General features: G+C 38.6%; 1 protein-coding gene across 1 annotated transcript in view; it reads left to right on the top strand.

Annotated features, from left to right (window-relative positions):
- Window positions 1-16500, top strand: part of zgc:158263 (ceramide kinase family protein) — a 46677-nt gene extending 30177 nt beyond the window's left edge. Inside the window, exons 11-13 of the mRNA XM_034172352.1 lie at window positions 10833-11029; window positions 11107-11432; window positions 15971-16500. Coding sequence (XP_034028243.1) covers window positions 10833-11029; window positions 11107-11432; window positions 15971-16061 — 614 coding nt within the window. The 3' untranslated portion in view covers window positions 16062-16500. The remainder of the gene's footprint in view (window positions 1-10832; window positions 11030-11106; window positions 11433-15970) is intronic.
- The last annotated feature ends 2871 nt before the right edge of the window (window positions 16501-19371 follow it).

Here is a 19371-nt window from a genome sequence, read left to right as displayed (position 1 = left end):
TCTCATTTTGAAACATCTAAACATAACTACTCCAACAAAAATGAAATATGATAATTTTTCATTTATTACACAAACTAATCAGTTGTTAACTAAGAAATGCCCCCCCCCCAAAAATATACATAAAACAAGAGCAATCAGAGATTTCTGACATCTGTCAATCCAAATTGGTATCACCTCCAAAATTCAGTGGAGTCGTCCATGTTCTAATATGTATTTGTGGTGTAAATTTGGCAAGAATCTGAGAAGTAGTTTTGAAGTAATCCTTCAAAGCCTATATTTTCAAGGTTGGTATCCAGGCAGATTAACCTTGAGGGGCGGAGTTTCCCGGTGAAAACATCGCAGAACTCAATACAAATACATATAATTTGGTCACTTTTCAAACGGGTCAGACTCGTCAATAAAGTCAATTTAATGTACAATGGTTCATTTTAGGTCATCTTGGTGTATAAATCTCATTGTTCCAGGCAATGACAGCTGTCAGCTGGCCGTTAGAAGCAAGTTAGAGACAATGAAAAAAAGTCTGATTTCAATAAAACAGCATACAGCCTGAGCGTGTGTTCATCGAGCAGCCAGTCACATAAATATGAATTCTTGCCTTCCGATTGGTCACTTTGCAGAAGTGACCTAGTGCCGACCTTGACAATAAAGGGAAATCTTGATCCAGAATCCGGATCCAGTTTTGGATCATCTCCAAAGTTCAGTAGAGTCTTCCGTGGTCTAATATGTATCTGTGTTGAAAGTTTCGTCAAAATCCGTGCAGTAGTTTTGACGTAATCCTGCTAAAAGTAATCCTTCAAAGCCTATATAAAGTGAAACTTGATCCAGAATCCAGATCCGGATCACCTCAAAAATTTAATGGAGTCTTCCATAGCCTAATATGTATCTGTTGTGAAAATTTCGTCAAAATCCTCATGGTAGTTTCGACGTAATCCTGCTAAAAAATAGATAAATAAATAAATGCAGATAATTTTATTACATCCTTGGAACCCAATTTGAACCCAATTTGATTTTTACCTTAGTGACAACACAAAGACAGCTACTGATGATCACTCAATAACAAAATTATTGTGAAAACATGGTTAAATACAACCTGATTTCCTGATAAATTTCAGACAGAGCCGGCCCATCATATAAGTGGAACAGGCATATGCTTGGGGTAACATAATTTCATAGGGAGTTCCCAAAATAAGGGAATAATTTTTTTGTGTTTCACTTTATTCACTAATACAATTTTAATATGATTACTGGAGTATTTAATACTAAATATTACTGAAAAGCCTGCAAGTACATAACTTGCTTTTAAAAAAGTTAGAAAAAGTAGTCTTCTTAAATTCATAGGGGGAAAAAAAACAGTGGTTCTCATGCCAGTACTGAAGTACAGATGTTGTCAGAAATTTACATACACTCATCATGGGCATGAATGGTGTGGAGATTTTGGGCTTTTAGTGATGTCTTTGAACTCTTCTTTGGCCATTATACATCATTAATGACTTTAAGAAAACAAGAATTGGTGCAGAATTGTGTATTGGATCTTCTATAATCCACACAGGGTCAAAATAATACATACAAGCTCAAATATATACATAGAGTACCCATGGGATAAAAAAGCTTTTCAACCTACCATCCCTGGGTCTTAAGACCAGGCACCTAAGTGGCTCTATTCTACTCTTCTATTCTACTCTTCTTTATTTTTAGATATTTCGATATACCTTAGTATACACAGGTAGAGTTCTACCTTAGAATTGGAATGTATTATAGAAGACATACCTTACTGAATTTTCATACACCTCCTCTACTTGTATGATTTGATTAAGTGTCCCTTAGAAAGCTTCAGCATGAACAGATGTTTTTCATAGCCATCAACAAGTTTCTGTCATAATTCTGGCTGGATATTTGATCACTCTTCTTGGCAGAATTGTTAGAGTTCATTTAAATTGGTTGTTTTTTTTGGCACGGATCCAGCTTTTGAGTGGAGTCCCCAAATTTTTAATATAGTAGAGCAGATAACAGAATATTTTCAGAGAAATCTTTCAAATGGTGATATAAGTACCAAATTTGGCTCAAATACTCCTTAGATATTACCCTTTTGAAAAAGCAGACAATCCACTTGAATTTTCAATAGGTGGCCAGGTAGGGGTCAATGAAGGTTTATACAGGGGTCAGAATTTAAAACTGCTCCAATCATATTGAAAAATATACCACAGAAAGATCATAAAGATTCCAAAAAGGTATAGTCACAGGGTAACATATATGCCATAGAATCCAATGAACAATGACATTGTTTGACCTTTAGTTTGGACAGTAAATATTCAACTCAACTAAAACTATTTCATTTATTAATCCCAACAATAAAATGAATAAACCATTGCACACTGAAATTGACTTTACTTATATTTAATATGAGAGAACAATGCGTTTCACATGTAGTATCATCAGGTTTTGTGTGTAGTGTCATCAGGTTTTGTGTGTAGTGTCATCAGGTTTGCTCAGGTGTGGCCTGAGCAAACCTGATGACACTCCAAATGAAATGCATTGTTCTCTCATTGGATAGTGTAGTGATAGAATTGCTGCCTTTGGAACGACAGATCATGGGTTCAAACCCCGGTCACGACACATTTCCAGTAAGAGTCCTCAGGCTAGACCACCCATGCTACTCCCCCAGCCTACCTCAAAATCACAAGCAAGTGACAAATAAATGAAGCCATACTGGCTCAGACATCGCCCGGGTCAACAAGGTCTGCATCAGTTGTTGAGGAACCAGCACACACTAATGGGAAATGGGCTACTGGAACAAGATGTATATGGACAAGGACTGACAACACAGAACTGATGGAATGCAACTATGACAGCAGACCCAATGAGAGAGGTTACATGCAACACATAAACAGAAGACCAAACTCCACACTGACCAAGAAGCACCTGGTAGCTCAGTGTTCTATCATCAATAGAAAGAAGCTGCTATCAAAACTGGAGATCCAGAGGCTACAGCAGCATAGTACTGAGCAGTGTGAACGCAAGGAGCAGATCCTAGCAGAAGAGAGTAGTGTTAAGGAAGCAGATGACACAGAAGTCAGTTGTGCTAAATACCATCAAGATTGTTACCAGTGCAAAGTTCAAAAGCCAGCATCTGTGATGTTATGGGGGTGTGTTAGTGCCCATGACATAGACAACTTACACATCTGTGATGGCACCATCAATGCTGAAAGGTACATCCAGGTTTTGGAGCAACACATGCTGCCATCCAAGCAACGTCTTTTTCGTTGTCTTATTTCAGCAAGACAATGCCAAGCTCACTCTGCACATGTTACAACAGAGTGGCTTCGTAGTAAAAGAGTGCTAGACTGGTCTGCCTGCAGTCCAGACCTGTCGCCCATTGAAAATGTGTGGCACATTATGAAGTGCAAAATACAACAACAGAGACCCCGGACTGTTGAACAACTGAAATCGTACATCAAGCAAGAATGGGAAAGAATTCCACCTACAAAGCTTCAACAATTACTGTCCTCAGTTCCCAAACGCTTATTGAGTGTTGTTATAAGGAAAGGTGATGTAACACAGTGGCAAACATATCACTGTCCCAGCTTTTTTGAAATGTGTTGCAGGCATCCATTTCAAAATGAGCAAATATTTGCACAAAAACAATAAAGTTTATCAGTTTAAACATTAAATATCTTGTCTTTGTGGTGTATTAAATTGAATATAGGTTGAAGAGGATTTGCAAATCATTGTATTCTGTTTTTATTTACATTTTACACAACATCCCAACTTCATTGGAATTGAGGTTGTATATTACTTACTGAAGAAATTTGCACATTATCACTTACATGTATGTTTACAAGGCTAAATACTTGAACACTTTGTTCTGTGTTTACAAAGATCAGTGCAATGTTCAGCCTACTGTGGTTACACGAATCAGTTTTTTTTTAAATAATGGTGGTGGTATTTATTTATTTATTGTCATGTTTGGTGCCATTGTTAATGCAAAATTATTTATTTGCTGCTGTTTTCAAAACATTAATAAATTATTATTAAAATAATAACTCAATTTAATATTGCGTAAAGAGAAGTTATTTTGGAGATAAAGAGAACTGCACTGACACATTCTGAAGTATTGTTCATTTCGGGGAGGGGGAGGTCACCACAAAGCATTTGTGCTTAGGGCACTCAAATGGCTAGCACCAGCCCTGGGTCAGGGTTCGACTGAGCTGCACACGTCACCCATTTCCAGTGAGCTGCGAGCTTTTAATCCACGGGGTTCTGCAACAACTGTCAGTTGAAAAAACAGTCGACAGATGACAGCATGCATGCACTGAGCTTTACAAAGACGTTTTTATGCTTTTCCCCAAAAACGGTGATGAAACTTTCTTACCTGTAAATCTTGTCATGTTTTTTTCATAAATAAACGTTATCCATTTTTCATGCTCAGACACCAAAGCAGGGGCGAATCCGGCCTGAAAGGGGGCAGGGACACGGCCCCCTACAACAACCCTAGATAAAAGGTCCAGTTTTGAAGCCTTTTTTTTTTACTACAACTACTAATACTATTTATAATAATAATAATAATAATAATTTCAATACTAAAATGTTGAGATACAATTTACATGTTAGAAAAATGTTATAAAGAATTTAATAGTTACATTTCTAAACAGGGGCGTCGGACGGGGGGGCAGAGCATGGGGGAGCCACAAAAAACTGGCATTAAATATATTTTTGTGTTGCATGTTATTAATGTCCATACAATTCATGTTGTAAAATAATATAATTAGAATGAATGTATAAATGTTGCAAAACATAATTCTGCTCTAACAATAATATTGAAAGATCTCTGAGGGCCCTTCCCACCCTGCACAGCTGTACAATGGTTTAGTCCATGTGCACAGGCAGCACTCTGCCCCACACACACATATCCCAAACGGGATCTGACAGAAAGAGGAGGGGTTTAGTAGAGCTGAAACAACTAATCAATTTAATCGATTATTAAAATAGTTGTCAACTAATTTAGTCATCACTTAGTTGTTAAATATAATATCTTTGTTTTACCGCAAATGTTTTGTTTCTTCCATATAAATCAACCGTTTCTGCATCATGGCTTTGCTTTGAACCGTGAACCAATTGAAGCAGTGATTCGCAGATCAAAGCAGTGCTTTGATCTGGTGCTGTGTTGATTCAGTGTTTTATTTCGCTTAATCTTAATTTTTCCCCACTAAAACCCCAAAGAGCACATGTCTGTGAGTAATATTTACCGTTTTATGTTAACCTGACCTGTTATGGTCTTCTGAAACAGTTGATAGATGTATTTTATAACTTAAAAACAGGACCGATGCTAATGCGTTAGCATGTCTATGGCTTTTTCAATGTTGAAGTTAGCATTAAGCTGTTGCAGCTGTCAGCACATTTGTATTCTGTATAGTAATTCATGGCTCAGCGTTTGTTGTCATAAAAGAGTCAAATGTATTACAAATTGTAATATTTTATTCATTTATTTTTATTTATATATCAATAATAATAGCAACAACAACAATAATAGTAATAATAACTAATAATGCCACAATACAGTTTTAGAGAAACAGACAGAAAGAATCTGATAAAACAGAAAAGATTAAACCAACTAACAATGAACATGAATAAATAAATAACTGTTTCCTGTGAACACCTAGTGACTCTTAAACCTCCACTTCATCCCTGTTTTAATGACAATTTGTTTTGATCAAACCACATCTAAGCTGTGTTTTTACACAAGAAAAAAAAATCAATCAATCAATCAATTTTTTTATATAGCGCCAAATCACAACAAACAGTTGCCCCAAGGCGTTTTATATTGTAAGGCAAGGCCATACAATAATTATGTAAAACCCCAACGGTCAAAACGACCCCCTGTGAGCAAGCACTTGGCTACAGTGGGAAGGAAAAACTCCCTTTTAACAGGAAGAAACCTCCAGCAGAACCAGGCTCAGGGAGGGGCAGTCTTCTGCTGGGACTGGTTGGGGCTGAGGGAGAGAACCAGGAAAAAGACATGCTGTGGAGGGGAGCAGAGATCGATCACTAATGATTAAATGCAGAGTGGTGCATACAGAGCAAAAAGAGAAAAACAGTGCATCATGGGAACCCCCCAGCAGTCTACGTCTATAGCAGCGTAACTAAGGGATGGTTCAGGGTCACCTGATCCAGCCCTAACTATAAGCTTTAGCAAAAAGGAAAGTTTTAAGCCTAATCTTAAAAGTAGAGAGGGTGTCTGTCTCCCTGATCTGAATTGGGAGCTGGTTCCACAGGAGAGGAGCCTGAAAGCTGAAGGCTCTGCCTCCCATTCTACTCTTACAACCCTAGGAACTACAAGTAAGCCTGCAGTCTGAGAGCGAAGCGCTCTATTGGGGTGATATGGTACTACGAGGTCCCTAAGATAAGATGGGACCTGATTATTCAAAACCTTATAAGTAAGAAGAAGAATTTTAAATTCTATTCTAGAATTAACAGGAAGCCAATGAAGAGAGGCCAATATGGGTGAGATATGCTCTCTCCTTCTAGTCCCCGTCAGTACTCTAGCTGCAGCATTTTGAATTAACTGAAGGCTTTTTAGGGAACGTTTAGGACAACCTGATAATAATGAATTACAATAGTCCAGCCTAGAGGAAATAAATGCATGAATTAGTTTTTCAGCATCACTCTGACACAAGACCTTTCTGATTTTAGAGATATTGCGTAAATGCAAAAAAGCAGTCCTACATATTTGTTTAATATGCGCTTTGAATGACATATCCTGATCACAAATGACTCCAAGATTTCTCACAGTATTACTAGAGGTCAGGGTAATGCCATCCAGAGTAAGGATCTGGTTAGACACCATGTTTCTAAGATTTGTGGGGCCAAGTACAATAACTTCAGTTTTATCTGAGTTTAAAAGCAGGAAATTAGAGGTCATCCATGTCTTTATGTCTGTAAGACAATCCTGCAGTTTAGCTAATTGGTGTGTGTCCTCTGGCTTCACGGATAGATAAAGCTGGGTATCATCTGCGTAACAATGAAAATTTAAGCAATACCGTCTAATAATACTGCCTAAGGGAAGCATGTATAAAGTGAATAAAATTGGTCCTAGCACAGAACCTTGTGGAACTCCATAATTAACTTTAGTCTGTGAAGAAGATTCCCCATTTACATGAACAAATTGTAATCTATTAGACAAATATGATTCAAACCACCGCAGCGCAGTGCCTTTAATACCTATGGCATGCTCTAATCTCTGTAATAAAATTTTATGGTCAACAGTATCAAAAGCAGCACTGAGGTCTAACAGAACAAGCACAGAGATGAGTCCACTGTCCGAGGCCATAAGAAGATCATTTGTAACCTTCACTAATGCTGTTTCTGTACTATGATGAATTCTAAAACCTGACTGAAACTCTTCAATAGACCATTCCTCTGCAGATGATCAGTTAGCTGTTTTACAACTACCCTTTCAAGAATTTTTGAGGAGAAAAGGAAGGTTGGAGATTGGCCTATAATTAGCTAAGATAGCTGGGTCAAGTGATGGCTTTTTAAGTAATGGTTTAATTACTGCCACCTTAAAGCCTGTGGTACATAGCCAACTAACAAAGATAGATTGATCATATTTAAGATCGAAGCATTAAATAATGGTAGGGCTTCCTTGAGCAGCCTGGTAGGAATGGGGTCTAATAAACATGTTGATGGTTTGGATGAAGTAACTAATGAAAATAACTCAGAAAGAACAATCGGAGAGAAAGAGTCTAACCAAATACCGGCATCACTGAAAGCAGCCAAAGATAACGATACATCTTTGGGATGGTTATGAGTAATTTTTTCTCTAATAGTTAAAATTTTGTTAGCAAAGAAAGTCATGAAGTCATTACTAGTTAAAGTTAATGGAATACTCAGCTCAATAGAGCTCTGACTCTTTGTCAGCCTGGCTACAGTGCTGAAAAGAAACCTGGGGTTGTTCTTATTTTCTTCAATTAGTGATGAGTAGAAAGATGTCTAGCTTTACGGAGGGCTTTTTTTATAGAGCAACAGACTCTTTTTCCAGGCTAAGTGAAGATCTTCTAAATTAGTGAGACGCCATTTCCTCTCCAACTTACGGGTTATCTGCTTTAAGCTACGAGTTTGTGAGTTATACCACGGAGTCAGGCACTTCTGATTTAAAGCTCTCTTTTTTTAGAGGAGCTACAGCATCCAAAGTTGTCTTCAATGAGGATGTAAAACTATTGACGAGATACTCTATCTCACTTACAGAGTTTAGGTAGCTACTCTGCACTGTGTTGGTATATGGCATTAGAGAACATAAAGAAGGAATCATATCCTTAAACCTAGTTACAGCGCTTTCTGAAAGACTTCTAGTGTAATGAAACTTATTCCCCACTGCTGGGTAGTCCATCAGAGTAAATGTAAATGTTATTAAGAAATGATCAGACAGAAGGGAGTTTTCAGTGAATACTGTTAAGTCTTCTATTTCCATACCATAAGTCAGAACAAGATCTAAGATATGATTAAAGTGGTGGGTGGACTCATTTACTTTTTGAGCAAAGCCAATAGAGTCTAATAATAGATTAAATGCAGTGTTGAGGCTGTCATTCTCAGCATCTGTGTGGATGTTAAAATCGCCCACTATAATTATCTTATCTGAGCTAAGCACTAAGTCAGACAAAAGGTCTGAAAATTCACAGAGAAACTCACAGTAACGACCAGGTGGACGATAGATAATAACAAATAAAACTGGTTTTTGGGACTTCCAATTTGGATGGACAAGACTAAGAGTCGAGCTTTCAAATGAGTTAAAGCTCTGTCTGGGTTTTGATTAATTAATAAGCTGGAATGGAAGATTGCTGCTAATCCTCCGCCCCGGCCCGTGCTACGAGCATTCTGACAGTTAGTGTGACTCGGGGGTGTTGACTCATTTAAACTAACATATTCATCCTGCTGTAACCAGGTTTCTGTAAGGCAGAATAAATCAATATGTTGATCAATTATTATATCATTTACCAACAGGGACTTAGAAGAGAGAGACCTAATGTTTAATAGACCACATTTAACTGTTTTAGTCTGTGGTGCAGTTGAAGGTGCTATATTATTTTTTCTTTTTGAATTTTTATGCTTAAATAGATTTTTGCTGGTTATGGTAGTCTGGGAGCAGGCACCGTCTCTATGGGGATGGGGTAATGAGGGGATGGCAGGGGGAGAGAAGCTGCAGAGAGGCGTGTAAGACTACAACTCTGCTTCCTGGTCCCAACCCTGGATAGTCACGGTTTGGAGGATTTAAGAAAATTGGCCAGATTTCTAGAAATGAGAGCTGCTCCATCCAAAGTGGGATGGATGCCGTCTCTCCTAACAAGACCAGGTTTTCCCCAGAAGCTTTGCCAATTATCTATGAAGCCCACCTCATTTTTTGGACACCACTCAGACAGCCAGCAATTCAAGGAGAACATGCGGCTAAACATGTCACTCCCGGTCTGATTGGGGAGGGGCCCAGAGAAAACTACAGAGTCCGACATTGTTTTTGCAAAGTTACACACCGATTTAATGTTAATTTTAGTGACCTCCGATTGGCGTAACCGGGTGTCATTACTGCCGACGTGAATTACAATCTTACCAAATTTACGCTTAGCCTTAGCCAGCAGTTTCAAATTTCCTTCAATGTCGCCTGCTCTGGCCCCCGGACGACAATTGACTATGGTTGCTGGTGTCGCTAACTTCACATTTCGCAAAACAGAGTCGCCAATAACCAGAGTTTGATCCTTGGCGGGTGTGTCACAGAGTGGGGAAAAACGGTTAGAGATGTGAACAGGTTGGCGGTGTACACGGGGCTTCTGTTTAGGGCTACGCTTCCTCCTCACAGTCACCCAGTCAGCCTGCTTTCCCGGCTGCTCGGGATCTGCCAGGGGGTAACTAACTTGCTAAATTGCACCATTTTTCTAGAAAATGGTGCAATTTGGTCCCCCAGACCCCCCAACTCAATATAGCTCCCCCAACTTTAAAAGGGTTTTGACTCCCAGGTGTGATCTAAGGTATACATGATTTATACCTGGTTTGACTACGCATTAGAAATGTGGTGTTTGCGTTAATAAAAAAGAACATAACTGTGTGTGTGTGTGGGGGGGGGGGGGTCTTCAATATGGCTAGTACCTCAGGCCCAGAATTTGGTGCCACACCCCTCTTTATAAACAATGTAAGTTAGAAATGGCAAGTTTTACTGTTACAGTGCTGTCAACAGTGAAATATGAGCTCAAGAAAGATGTCTTTTTTTTTTTTTTATATATATATAAAACAAGTATTTATGTTCATTGAAGTCAAGAAAGGGTGACTATAAAGTGAGTATTGGCAAAACAGGTTATTTTCAAAACAGGTAAAATAGGTTAGTTATCATTGTCATGTTGAGGTGGCAGTGGGTGTCGTCAGCAGCTGCCAACAGTAACAAATAAAGTAACTAGTAATATAAGTTATTTACTTTTAAAATTGAGTAATCAGTAAAGTAACTAAGTTACTTTTTCAAGGAGTAATCAGTAATCAGTACTTGGATTACTTTTTCAAAGTAACTGTGGTAATACTGGCTGTAAGACGCTCTGGCCACGGGTTTTGGCCTTCTGGTCAGAGCACCTCTCTTCCATGCTGGAGATCATGAGTTCGTGTCCTGAGGTGGAGAGACACAAACACAACACAGAGGTTAAATTACCACTGAGGTTTTGGTTTGAATATTTGAAATTTGAACCGTGAAGGTAAAGTTGGCTGATTTGTAAAACGTATGACAGTGTGGTGCTTTATCAGTAAAGATGTTGCGTCTTTTGAGAGAATGTATTTCATGAATTATTTGTGTGTGTGTGTCTCTTTAGGTGAGTGGGTAAGCGTGCAGGGCAGGTTCAGGTGTGTGTCTCTCACGTGCATGTCCAGCTCTTGTCCCAAGAGTCCTCTGGGACTTTCTCCCTCAGCTCACCTTGCTGATGGAACCGGGGATCTGATCCTGGTTTGGGACACTCACCCGCTGAGCTTCCTTAACTTCCTTTACAGACACACGAACACGCAGGACCAGGTTTGGCAGCTTTTGCACGGACACAGGAGTTTAAAGTACCACACACTGTGTGACCTGTTCTCTCTTTACTTTGGTAGTTTGACTTCCCTTTTGTGGAGGTGCACCGCGTGAAGGCCATACGTTTCTCTCTCCCTTTTTGCAATGAGGAGGTGCGCCGTGGAGACGTCCGAGGGATGGGTGCTGGGATTGATGATAAAGACACAAATTACACGTCCACTTTTGAGACTGTTAGCAGGAATGGATCTCAGCAGCACCTGGCAGAGAGAGCGACAGACCAAGGAGTGACAAAGGAGCAGAAGGAGGCGTCTCCTTATTTGTGCGGTCTGTGCTGCAAGAAGACTCCCACTGTGTCCGTGTGGAACTGTGATGGAGAGATATTGCCCTTCACCGAGGTCCTCTGCAGGTACGAGTGCAACATCATCACAATCACATGCTATTGACATTCCTTTATAAACACAGTGCCAGCACATTCAGTCACCACAAGTAAGTGGACAAACTAAATAAAAAGATTATTTTTTAACACAAATCATCACTTTTACAACCATTTTTCTTGAGACATATCAGGGGATGAATGCAGGAACATTTCCAAATCATTGAATATGTTTTGGACTTAGTCAGTTAAGAAATGCAATGAGTATGGACCCATTCATGTAGACTGCTGACAGTGTGGTGGGTGACAGAATATTTCACAGGAAACTTTCAAATCGTGGCACAAGCTCCAAATTTGGCAAAAATACTCCTCAGACATAACAGTTTTGAAAATGCCCGCAAGCTGCTCAAATTGTCAAAATGACAGCCATTTTCCAAGATGGCTGCCATGCTTGGTATGGAAATTCTTCTGTGATAAATGTGCACAGATGTGCCCAATATTGATTATGTTAGTGTCAAATAATACCTTTTTATCAATGTAGAATCCATATTTGGAAGCCCACGTGATATTCCTCAACTCAAGAAGCATTATTCTCAGCATGCCAAGTGTGCTGCTGAGGAATATGTAGATATGGGTTTGATTCTTGCTCACGCTATCTGATAAGCACCAACCCGATGGGTCTTAGGGCCTGTGTAGGACTTACTTCATTGTTGTTAAAAATCTACTTTTGGACACCAAGATCATCCAAATTGGTTCACCTGGTGGGATTCTGTGCAATATATAAAAGCAGCATCCAGTTTTTTAATCTACAAAATTTGAGTGGCCTGTTGGTTTTGCCAAAAGAGCAGTGTCTAAGGAATATTTTTACCTAATTTGATACTTGTACCACCACTTGAAAGACTGTTTCACTTTCCTGCTGCATCACCACTTAGAGTATACTGCTTTGTGGTGGAGTGGAACAGAGAAGGATTTTCTTTATCTACAGTAGTGTTCAGAATAATAGTAGTGCTATGTGACTAAAAAGATTAATCCAGGTTTTGAGTATATTTCTTATTGTTACATGGGAAACAAGGTACCAGTAGATTCAGTAGATTCTCACAAATCCAACAAGACCAAGCATTCATGATATGCACACTCTTAAGGCTATGAAATTGGGCTATTAGTAAAAAAAAGTACAAAAGGGGGTGTTTACAATAATAGTAGTGTGGCATTCAGTCAGTGAGTTTGTCAATTTTGTGGAACAAACAGGTGTGAATCAGGTGTCCCCTATTTAAGGATGAAGCCAGCACCTGTTGAACATGCTTTTCTCTTTGAAAGCCTGAGGAAAATGGGACAGTCAAGACATTGTTGAGAAGAACAGCATAGTTTGATTAAAAAGTTGATTGGAGAGGGGAAAACTTATATGCAGGTGCAAAAAATTATAGGCTGTTCATCTACAATGATCTCCAGTGCTTTAAAATGGACAAAAAAAAAAACAGAGACGTGTGGAAGAAAACGGAAAACAACCATCAAAATGGATAGAATAATAAAAAGAATTTCAAAGGCTCACCCATTGATCAGCTCCAGGATGATCAAAGACAGTCTGGAGTTACCTGTAAGTGCTGTGACAATTAGAAGATGCCTGTGTGAAGCTAATTTATTTGCAAGAATCCCCCGCAAAGTCCCTCTGTTAAATAAAAGATGTGCAGAAGAGGTTACAATTTGCCAAAGAACACATCAACTGGCCTAAAGAGAAATGGAGGAATATTTTGTGGACTGATGAGCGTAAAATTGTTCTTTTTGGGTCCAAGGGCCGCATACAGTTTGTGAGACGACCCCAAAACTCTAAATTCAAGCCACAGTTCACAGTGAAGACAGTGAAGCATGGTGGTGCAAGCATCATGATATGGGCATGTTTCTCCTACTATGGTGTTGGGCCTATATATCGCATATGAGGTATCATGGATCAATTTAGATATGTCAAAATACTTGAAGAGGTCATGTTGCCTTATGCTGAAGAGGACATGCCCTTAAAATGGGTGTTTCAACAAGACAGTGACCCCAAGCACACTAGTAACCAAGCAAAATCATAGTTCCAAACCAACAAAATTAATGCCTCGCTGATGTGAAGAAATCATGAAAAACTGTGGTTATACAACTAAATACTAGTTTAGTGATTCACAGGATTGCTAAAAAAGCAGTTTGAACATAATAGTTTTGAGTTTGTAGCGTCAACAGCAAATGCTACTATTATTGTGAACACCCCCTTTTCTACTTTTTTTTTTTACTAATAGCCCAATTTCATAGCCTTAAGAGTGTGCATATCATGAATGCTTGGTCTTGTTGGATTTGTGAGAATCTACTGAATCTACTGGTACCTTGTTTCCCATGTAACAATAAGAAATATACTCAAAACCTGGATTCTTTTTAGTCACATAGCACTACGATTATTCTGAACACTACTGTAGAGGTAAAATTTGTGAGAAGGTACATGGGAGACTCAAGCAAGATCTGATCTGTTTTTTGTATGAAAGCCTTCTTTGTGCAACTTCACTGTGAAGCTGTGACTGATGATCCAACAGCCCAAACTTGCACTTGTCTCTAATCACAGCTACAGAAGCAATCCCAGGACCTTCTTGCTGTGAGGCAACAGGGCTAACCACTAAACCACCTTAAAATTAATTTTAATTTTAAATAATCACTAATAAATGTAAAAATAAAAGCCAATGCTATAATATCCTCGGCCATATGAGCATTGTGTTCTTTACATTTTGCAGTTGTTTAATTAATTATTAAGATCCCATTGTTCAATAAAGCTCCTCTATCAATCAGTCAAAAACAATATTTATGTTTTAAGAGTGGAAGTTCTGGAAATCATGGAATATTTGTAGATCACCCTCTGTGCATTTCCATCTATGAATAGACAAATGCAATTCCATAGAAAGTTAGCTTTGAGTTAGCGGAAGTTAACATACACACTAACTTCTGCAAAATGTATTATAAATGACTCCAGAGGTGTTATCAGATTACATAAACAGCGTTTTCAGTTTTACAAGTGTTTATTTCTCGCTTGCTTTTACATACTATATGACAAAGAGGATATATTTACACACAAACAAAACAGAGTTTTGCAGCTAGTTACCAGCCTGTGATGTTACCATGCCAACATCCACAAAATGGCGTGTAAATAAGTTCACAGATGTTATTAGGTTCCAAAAGAAGTGGTTTTTTTCTCACTAGCTTTTACATAATATATGAGAAACGTGTACAGTATATAAACACACAAAACGAAGCGATTTTGGAGAGACCAGCCAGATTTAAACAGAATGTATCACCCCAATAGAGCGCTTCGCTCTCAGACTGCAGGCTTACTTGTAGTTCCTAGGGTTTGTAAGAGTAGAATGGGAGGCAGAGCCTTCAGCTTTCAGGCTCCTCTCCTGTGGAACCAGCTCCAAATTCAGATCAGGGAGACAGACACCCTCTCTACTTTTAAGATTAGGCTTAAAATTTTCCTTTTTTGCTAAAGCTTATAGTTAGGGCTGGATCAGGTGACCCTGAACCATCACTTAGTTATGCTACTATAGACTTAGACTGCTGGGGGGTTCCCATGATGCACTGAGTGTTTCTTTCTCTTTTTGCTCTGTATGCACCACTCTGCATTTAATCATTAGTGATTGATCTCTGCTCCCCTCCACAGCATGTCTTTTTCCTGGTTCTCTCCCTCAGCCCCAACCAGTCCCAGCAGAAGACTGCCCCTCCCTGAGCCTGGTTCTGCTGGAGGTTTCTTCCTGTTAAAAGGGAGTTTTTCCTTCCCACTGTCGCCAAGTGCTTGCTCACAGGGGGTCATTTTGACTGTTGGGGTTTTTACGTAATTATTGTATGGCCTTGCCTTACAATATAAAGCGCCTTGGGGCAACTGTTTGTTGTGATTTGGCGCTATATAAATACAATTGATTGATTGATTGATTGAATGTGACTTTTTAACCTCTTAAAACAGGTTAAGGTTAGCCATCTTTGAACAATGACGCGTAAAGCGCTTTGAGTGTCTGATGCTGATGGAAAAGCGCTATATAAATGCGGTCCCTTTACCATTTATGCTGAGGACAGACAGCTGGACGGACGGAACGACGTATAACCTTCGCGATACCCGATGACCCTATTTGATGACCTCGGGTAACCAGGAGATTTGATCACATTACACCTATTTGGCTTCTCTTCACTCGTGCCCTGTTACTGTAAAAGCTTGCCCTACGTACTGCTGAACTTGTTAAACCTTATGTGCCTTCTGGTGCCCTGTGTTCACAGGATGCAAGTTTGCCCTGTGCCCCAGTGTTAAAAAAGTTTCAATGGGTTTTATAGCCTTTGCTTACTATGATCCTACAACATGAAACAGTTTGCTTGCTGACAGCAAGCAAACGCTACTTCAGTTGAATCACTGAAGGTAAATCTTAAAACATTTCTTTTCCTTGGTTTTTCATTGTACTGTATATTGTCACTGCCCAACAAAGTATGGGCATGAATGTAATTATTTGCACCTCTGCTCAGTCATACACAAAGGACAGTTTTCACTCGCATTTTTTTTCTCCTTTCAGGATTCACGGGCAGATGGTGCGTCTTTATGCCAGAGGCATCGAGGACCAAGCAGCTGTCCATGGCAGCAAAGATGAAAGGAAAATGTGGTGAAAGGAGAAAACATTCTCAGCAAATAGTGAAACGTGAATCTTGCATTTCCAACAAAGCTTATTTTAGTTTTTTGGAAATGTATTGATAACCAGTCAGCTTTGCAGTCTGTCATATTTATTTCAGGTATGAATATTTAGGGTTTTTACATTGTAGCAATAATGAAAATAGCCTAAGAATGTTTGTGTTTTTAAATACTATGCTTTCAGTATTTATATATATAAAAATATATATGAATTAATGTAACACCTCTATGGTGCAGGTCATCTGGAAAACAAACAAACAAAAACAGTCAATATGAAATATTGTGTACTGATTGCATGTGCATTTTTTTTACTCTACGTGTACTGGAGCTTCCGGAGAATGAAAATATAATGAACTTCCAGGAGCTGGATTTTAGTCATACATTAATTCATCAGTGCAATGAATCACTGAAACTGAATTCAAAGCCGCATCAACTTCTTTTTTGTTGAACAATAAATATCACACAGCAGAGAATGTTTTCTCTTGGGTGATTTAAAGTGAAAATGTTTCTTACTTTGAATCAGTAACATACACAGATTTTGTCAGTTTATTATCCTCCTCCTCCAGAACATAAACAGTAGTGTTGAGAATAATAGTAGTGCTATGTGACTAAAAAGATTAATCCAGGTTTTGAGTATATTTCTTATTGTTACATGGGAAACAAGGTATCAGTAGATTCAATAGATTCTCACAAATCCAGGAAGACTGAGCATTCATGATATGCACACTCTTAAGGCTATGAAATTGGGCTATTAGTAAAAAAAGTAGAAAAGGGGGTGTTCACAGTAATAGTAGCATCTGCTGTTGACGCTACAAACTCAAAACTGTTATGTTCAAACTGCTTTTTTAGCAATCCTGTGAATCACTAAACTAGTATTTAGTTGTATAACCACAGTTTTTCATGATTTCTTCACATCTGCGAGGCATTAATTTTGTTGGTTTGGAACCAAGATTTTGCTCATTTACTAGTGTGCTTGGGGTCATTGTCTTGTTGAAACACCCATTTCAAGGGCATGTCCTCTTCAGCATAATGCAGCATGACCTCTTCAAGTATTTTGACATATCCAAACTGATCCATGATACCTGGTATGCGATATATAGGCCCAACACCATAGTAGGAGAAACATGCCCATATCATGATGCTTGCACCACCATGCTTCGCTGTCTTCACTGTGAACTGTGGCTTGAATTCAGAGTTTGGGGGTCATCTCACAAACTGTCTGCGGCTCTTGGACCCAAAAAGAACAATTTTACTCTCATCAGTCCACAAAATATTCCTCCATTTCTCTTTAGGCCAGTTGATGTGTTCTTTGGCAATTTGTAACCTCTTCTGCACATGTCTTTTATTTAACAGAGGGACTTTGCGGGGGATTCTTGCAAATAAATTAGCTTCACACAGGCGTCTTCTGTCACAGCACTTACAGGTAACTCCAGTCTTTGATCATCCTGGAGCTGATCAATGGGTGAGCCTTTGCCATTCTGGTTATTCTTCTATCCATTTTGATGGTTGTGTTCCGTTTTTTTCCACGCGTCTCTGGTTTTTTGTCCATTTTAAAGCATTGGAGATCATTGTAGATGAACAGCCTGTAATTTTTTGCACCTGCGTATAAGTTTTCCCTCTCCAATCAACCTTTTAATCAAACTACGTTGTTCTTCTGAACAATGTCTTGAACGTCCCATTTTCCTCAGGCTTTCAAAGAGAAAAGCATGTTCAACAGGTGCTGGCTTCATCCTTAAATAGGGGACACCTGATTCACACCTGTTTGTTCCACAAAATTGATGAACTCACTGACTGAATGCCACACTATTATTATTGTGAACACCCCCTTTTCTACATTTTTACTAATAGCCCAATTTCATAGCCTTAAGAGTGTGCATATCATGAATGCTTGGTCTTGTTGGATTTGTGAGAATCTACTGAATCTACTGGTACCTTGTTTCCCATGTAACAATAAGAAATATACTCAAAACCTGGATTAATCTTTTTAGTCACATAGCACTACTATTATTCTGAACACTACTGTAAATAAAACCCAGAAAATTGTTAAAATATGCAATATCGTAAGCACACTGTAAAGATCAGAACATTGTATATGTCTTGTTACAGATATGTATTTATTCCTTGTCAAATATAACTTCATATAGTCATTATATAATGCATACAAAACAATATTTTTTTATATATTTCAACAGTAGTCAAGGAGTAGTTAAACTTTGTCCTCTGATCTCGCTAGTCATTGGTACTGTATACACTATTCTACATATTGGTATGAGAAACCTATCAACTTAAAATCAGTCTGCAGCATCATAGTTAATTTAAATAATTTAAAAAGTAAACATTTTAACTGCTTGAGCTGTAGTTGCTTTGTTTTGGTGTTTAAAACATGATTAAATGGATCATATTATACATCTTTTATATGTATGTCACATTTGTAGACACAAACACCCACCTTTTCTCACCCATTCCCATGGATGTTTCTTTAATGGGAGGATCTTCAGGCTGCGTGGGTGCAATGGTGACCAGCAGGTGGTGCTGTGCAGTGAGCAAACTTCATTCGACAATGGCAAAAGATGTGCGAGAGCTCAATGCTTGGGCTTTGGGTTTTAGCCTCATGGGTAGGACGCCTGACTCCCTGACTGCCTGTGAATTTAACACCTGTGAAGGCTGAGCTCAGTGATTGTGGTACAAAGTAAGCAGGAGTCTTCCACAACCACAAAACATGTACGTCATAGAATTCTATCATCACTCATTTCAGTCCAAATTCCTACTTACAGCAGCATAGTTTACATTGAATAGGGGAACTTTAAGGACATTTAGCATGAAATCAGCAATCATATTTCACTGTAAAAGGAATAAGTCATTTTGACATTTCCTTTAAGGAATTTCCAAGCATCCTCATTTTTTGAAAGATGGCCTGGCAAGAATGATTAAAAAATGGAAATGTGATTTGTTTTAAATGTATTTATTTTTACCTTAATCCTTAGTATTGTTCCCTCTGACCTTTGACCTAGAAATATTTAGTGAAGAACAACAGCATGACATTGCAAAGCTGCTTAAACACAACTTACATAAGAAATGCAAGCAGTGGCAGCTCTATACTGAATTACTCCCCGGGTCATTCTCACTCTCTCACACACACACACAGTCAATTAACCGTTTCAACATTTTCTTTTTATCAGTTAACCACAACAAGCAACAGATCCACGTACAGATACAAACACACACACACTTATATGAAAATGATTATGTTGGTTTCCATCCCACATGGCTGACTTTAGCTTCCCAAAT

Source organism: Thalassophryne amazonica, chromosome 6 (assembly GCF_902500255.1).
Source record: "Thalassophryne amazonica chromosome 6, fThaAma1.1, whole genome shotgun sequence".
Taxonomy (NCBI): Eukaryota; Metazoa; Chordata; class Actinopteri; order Batrachoidiformes; family Batrachoididae; genus Thalassophryne; species Thalassophryne amazonica.
This window is presented reverse-complemented; position numbering and strand designations above follow the sequence as displayed.